A 5,944-nucleotide genomic window follows, 5' to 3' on the forward strand; every position below is an offset into this window, starting at 1 on the left:
TTTAGCGGAGGAAATGGCGGTAGCAGAAATCCGCTAAATAGCGGAATATTGAGACCCATGCGGTACCCTTTGAAACTTTCTCAACTGATCTCAAAATAATGCCAACTTTAAAATTTGATTCTTTTTCAAACTTCCAAGCTTGTGCAGACCTGTAAAGAGGTCATGTAGTTCAAATTTGGCACGCCATATCTCATGTACTTTTTCTTTCGGTTTATGATTGTTACAAGGATATTGTTGTATTTTCTTTTTGTTTCAGTTTGCTGCTCTTGAAAGCATAACTCAGGGAGATCTGATAGACTGGTGCAAAAACACGTTGATTGCTGATGAGCGGAGACAGCTCTCGCTCATGGTGAGAATATAGTCTAAAACAGCCGTATGCACTGCTCACAGCCGAACGCTCCGTATCCCGGACTCTAGCATGGAGATCATCAGGAGAGAATGCGTTGCTGTTTCGGGCTCTTCCTCTCTACAGCTTTTCTGACACACCAAGCCTTCTCACCGATGTGAGGACTCCATGTTAGTCCGACTGTTTTCCTCTGCTACCAACTCTTAGTCTTAGGATTCATTCCAGCCTGCGTCCTCTCGCTTCAACCAGATCCAGTGACTGGTTTTCTCTACTGTCTCCTGAAGGGAGTTTATGAGTTCGTTACTTTTCTTTGCAGTAAGTCCTGCCACTTTCATCCACTTACGAATGCAAGTTGCTATAAAACCTCTGCATTCTACCTCTTCCGAAAAATGTGTTGCTTTCCACCCTGCTCGTCACTTTTTTCGACAAATGCCTCGTATCGGTTTTCTTTCTGCTCATGTGCAGCATAGATATTGTCCTCGTGGGTCACCGTGAGCTCCACCAGGTGCTACTCTTTCTCTTTTTCATCCCATAAGTCTGGCTTTTTTGTAGTCGAAATGGGGAAGAATCTCTCAAAGCCCTTTAAGTCAGCAGCTACCTCCCATGTGCCTCCTCTCTGGTCTTCTATGGCTTCGTTCACTTTCTTTCTGTTGGGAACCTTGTGGAACGAACTCAAACTTGGTTAGTCCATGCTTCTGTAGCTTGGGGGCATATTTTCCTTCTTTCACCTGTTTTGTCGCCATCATGGCGGAGACATCTCTCGTCGCTCATGGTGAGAAATGTGCTGAATGTCTGCCATAGCTTACAGTGGAGTTACTTTTAAATGCCAGTTATTCAGCATCTGCTGGCTTGTGCTTTTTTTTAGCTAAATGTGTGTGGTAACAGTTTGAGATGCTTTTGAATTGATTTTGAGATGCTTTTGAATTGATTTCTCTCTCTCTCTCTCTCTCTGTCTCTCTGTCTCTCTCTGTCTGTTTGTCTCTCTCTCTCTCTCTCTCTCTCTCTCTCTCTCTCTCTCTCTCTCTCTCTCTCTCTCTCTCTCTCTCTCTCTCTCTCTTTCACCCTCTCCCTCTCCCTCTCCCTCCCTTTCCCGCCATATTTAACTTCTGATCCTACAAATTTTCATGAAATTACCTTTTAAGTTCAGATGGGTTTGAATTTGTACACACAAAGGCACACAGAGAGAGAGAGAGAAAGTGAGAGGAGACACGGCTTAAAATACGTCATGTGCACATAAATCATTAACAAAAAGACACTTTCAAACACTGATCGCTCAGCTGAATCTTTTCTCTTGATGTTTGGTAGTCGGGGCTATTAAATAGAGGAACCCTTCGTAAACTGACAGCCCTTTTATACTCTCAACTTCATGCTTGTCCAGATAGATAGTGATATTCTCATAGCAGGCTAAAATACTGTAGATTCTGCAAGGAACGAATCGTAAATTTAGATGAGAATTTCTAAATTCAATTTTGATTATAAGCTTTTATACCCTTATCTGTCTCCATGGTTTAATGCACCCCGCATAATTTAGCTAAATTTGATCATTTTTTGCATAATTTCTGATTATTTTCCTTTATCATTCTTTGTTAAAATTAACAGAATCACATAATTTCACATTTCTGGGCTCAGTTTGCATATATTCAGAATTTTTCTTGCTTAAAACGACGGGGACAGCCTTATTGACACAGTTGAGATAATTAATTAGGTTGTTTGTAGCAGGTGGTATCAACGCACCCAACCATTATACCACAGGCACTTATGATCTGACTCTTGGAGGAATTCGTATGAACCTTCTATAAGAGGAGAACTTAAACAATTCAAAACACTCTTCCCTTTCTGTTTTATGTGCTGTCCACTCTGGGTGGTTGGCAGGTGCTCTGGTGTGGTTTGGTTTGCTCCTTCTTTCATTTCAAACATCTATCGTCCTCATCGCCCCTTCTTCTTTTTTGTTTGTTACTCTGTTGTAACACCTCTAATCTTCTTGCGCTCCAATGACCTTATGCAGTTGCGAGTGCCGTAAAACCTCTACTACAACAAAACTTCTCTCGTCCTTATCTCTCCTTTTGTCCTGTGTTTGTTACTCTCTAGTAATACTCTGTAATCTTTGGCTGGCTCTTGTATGACCTACTTTTGTTACGCAAGTGCAGAAAAACGCTTACTGAGACGAAACAAAAATGTGCTATTCCCTAGGTGGAGGGCTGCTCCAAAGACAAGTGTCAGTTTGCCACTGGGGAGTCCTCCCTCTCCACCATCTCCAGTCTGATCAAGGGTCTGAAGACCTGCATGCCCATGGGACGACCCGGCCGGCCAGACCCCGCCTGTGAGGGGGAGTGTGTGGCGAAGCCTCAGGACCACGGCTCTAACTACATCACAAACCTGTGCCAGTTCAAGAGCCAGCTGAAGGCCTTGCCTCAGCACGTTATTAAAAGTTGAGTTTTGATTAACTGATGACGTTCTAGGGTTAAACCATTGTGGAGTAAGACTTATTTTTGCTCCTACATCTCACATGATCAGTTGAGATAAGACTTGAATAAATGAAAATGGAACTCAAATGTTGCCCAAAAAGAATTGTTGATTTTTGCTAAAGGGAGAGCTAAAAGCCATGGCTCATCATCACGAGTTGATTTTTATTCAACATTTCAGTGGTTCTCAATGGTAAAGATATGTCACAACAATACATATCCTGCGACAAGTCAAAACTTAATTCCCGGAAAGTAAAATTCTACTATTGCCCTATGAAATCAGGCCTGGTTCAAGAGCCAACTCAAAGTTTTATCTCTGTAGGTCACCTGGAGTAGGGTTTATTTATTCCTACTGCTTGATGTAAGACTGTTATGCATCACTTTATAAAATAGGGTGTTTTGTAGTCTTACGCTAAGCTTTTAAATATGTATGACCTGGATCGATAACAACATAACAACAAATATGTATGACCATTTCTGTGCGTTTTATTATCAGTCATGGTAAAACATTCATTAAAAGCACAACTCTAAATCGGACCTTATTGGCAAAAAGCTGGCTCTTTTTCTATGTGTGTATGCCTAAAGAAAGGTACCATAAGTCGGATTTTAACCGTTTTAAGTTGAAGGTTGTACCTACTAGAACATTCAATGCTGAATACAGTGATTTTTGAATTTTTGAGATATCTCAAGTAGTTTTAGAGATACTGCACTGTTTGCGAGGTAGGGTATAAAGATCGTATTTTGAAAAAATTAGCGTTTAAGTTTAGAACACATACAAACTTGAAAAAAATGATGATTCAATTGTTTCTAATGTATTTATTTATTAATGGAAAATTAATTTCCAATTTGGCATTCAGTTGACATCAATATCATGATTAGAATTCAATGATAAAACATAGAGGGGAAGAGAAAACATGCTTGAAGAATAGATTTTAACACCTTTTAAAAGCAGTTTTCATTATCTCTTTAAAAAATACCCTAGTCTCAAAATTATTCAAAACAAAATGTTTAGAAGTCAAATAAATGAAAACCCATTTTACACATTGTTAAAAAATGGTGGAACTATAATTTTTTATGGAAACACATTTTGGTAAAACGAAAAGTGATTTTTTGTCCTTATCAGCCTGTAGCTCAAAATGATCTTTGGAGACTTTTGGTACCTTTCTTTAGGCACACACACATTTCATCAAAATTGAACATTGCATACTGCATGGCCTTTGACACATCAGTGTCGTCCGTCTCAAGTCTCAAAAACACAAATATCTTGCATCAAACACACAATGTTCTCTGATTCTTTCTCCCCGCTGGGATTATTATCATGAATTGGATATACTTTTTAAAATTTGGACATCTTTCTTATTTTCAGAGAACTGTTATATTTTCATAAAATGAATATCTGTACAAAATTATACCCTTCTTTTTCGGTGATAACAAATAAAATTAAAGATTTAAACAAATGTTTCCTGTTGTTCAGTTGTGTTATGACATACTTGTTCATCATGCTTGGCTTGCGTCTTCTCACAATATCCTTCCATCATCATGCTTTTAGCGAAAAGGGTACAAGAAAGAAACTAACTGTCTGAGTTTCATAATGCTGTTAATTGCCTCTATTGTGGATAACTGTCATGATGATAGTTTGCTTGTTTTCTGCTCGTCAGTTGGCCACTTGAGAGTTGGAATCGGAAAAGTCTCTTCGACTAAAGATGAGTGTGTTGCACCTATTAAAAACACCGTTGAAGAAATTAAAAGTCAAGGGACGTATGTGTACCCTAGTTGTGTTCCAGGACAAAATTCTAATCTATTAGATTTCTAGTCCTTTCTCAAAACAAAACTGCTATCTACAGTCGGCTACGGATGAGTTGATGTTGTTGGGGGAGTGAAAAAAAGATCCACTCATCCGAAGTTCACTGTTGGAACCTGAAGCTGAGACTAGTTTTTGAATAAATTAGAATACAAATTTTGGAAGAACGCCTTTTTTAAATGGCTATTCCTACAAAACGCCTTTTTATCTAGAAACTTCTGTAAATAAGAAAAAGGCATTTTGTCAAGTGTACGGCAGAAGAGCTCCTCTCACCAAATTTTAAGCCTCGTCTGTCCGTTTCAGACATCGTACGATCAAAATGGCGTCATGTATTGCGCTTATCTCACGGTTCACTGAACTGTCAACGTAATCAAACAGAAAAACTAGATGTGGGGGGGTTGGCGGGTGCTCTGGTGTGGTTTGCTCCTTCTTTTCTATTAAACAACTGTCACCTTTATCTCTCCTCCTTTTATTTTTATGTTTGCTACTCTCTTGTAACACCTCTAATCTTCAGCACTTATATGACCATATTATGTTGCAAGTGCAGTAAAACTCTTATTAACCCCATCCATGCGTCTTGTTTAACTATCGTATCCATACGAAGTGGGGAATTCTGTGCCACCACTTTCTAAAGCGGAAATTTACTCGTTAATCCGATCTGTACGCTTTGCATTGCAGTCTGTCAAAATTATTTTTTGAGTAAAATACTGTTAAAAGAGATCTTCTTACTAGAAGTATTCTAAAATGTGAAGAATACATGTACAACCCGGGGGGGGGGGGGGGGTATAAAATGACCCTGTGGCTTACGGATAGGGTTAAATCTAAGAAAAATCGGATAAAGAAGTTTGCTTGAACTATCATGGGAAACAACTCACTTCTACCTGTACAACATTGATACAACACAGTTATCTCTCTTTGACCAGGACTGCGCTTCTTCTTCTTGTCATCCTCAATGAAGCTGCGTGCTTGACGTTTTCGCTTAACCCTACCTGTACGGCCTGGGGTCATTTTGTGCCCCCGGAGTTGTATTCTTCACATTTTGAATACATGTATATCTGACGGCTCTCTCAGTTATGTCTCTCAGTTATTTGGGGATCAAATTTTACCAAATTTCACACATATAACTAACATTGTAGAGAGTCTTCAAATCTACAAACAAATTTCAGAAGAGAAAAAAGTTTTGTTGGTATGGAGACGACGGTCATATTGGGTTTTGTTGACACACTCTCTTATACAGTTGAGACCTCAATAATTTTTTTAAAAATAATGGTTATTTTGCACGTATTTTAGCAAACAATAGTTCTACAAAATCGTCTGTTAGAATTTTTTTAATGA

At 38.9% G+C, this 5,944-nt stretch overlaps 1 protein-coding gene across 1 annotated transcript in view; it reads left to right on the forward strand.

Annotated features, from left to right (window-relative positions):
• Nucleotides 1-3,546, forward strand: part of LOC101857666 (nardilysin) — a 54,608-nt gene extending 51,062 nt beyond the window's left edge. Inside the window, exons 31-32 of the mRNA XM_005105881.2 lie at nucleotides 257-349; nucleotides 2,537-3,546. Of these exons, the coding sequence (XP_005105938.1) occupies nucleotides 257-349; nucleotides 2,537-2,779 (336 nt within the window). The 3' untranslated portion in view covers nucleotides 2,780-3,546. The remainder of the gene's footprint in view (nucleotides 1-256; nucleotides 350-2,536) is intronic.
• Nucleotides 3,547-5,944: the final 2,398 nt, after the last annotated feature.

Source organism: Aplysia californica, unplaced genomic scaffold (assembly GCF_000002075.1).
Source record: "Aplysia californica isolate F4 #8 unplaced genomic scaffold, AplCal3.0 scaffold00498, whole genome shotgun sequence".
NCBI lineage: Eukaryota > Metazoa > Mollusca > Gastropoda > Aplysiida > Aplysiidae > Aplysia > Aplysia californica.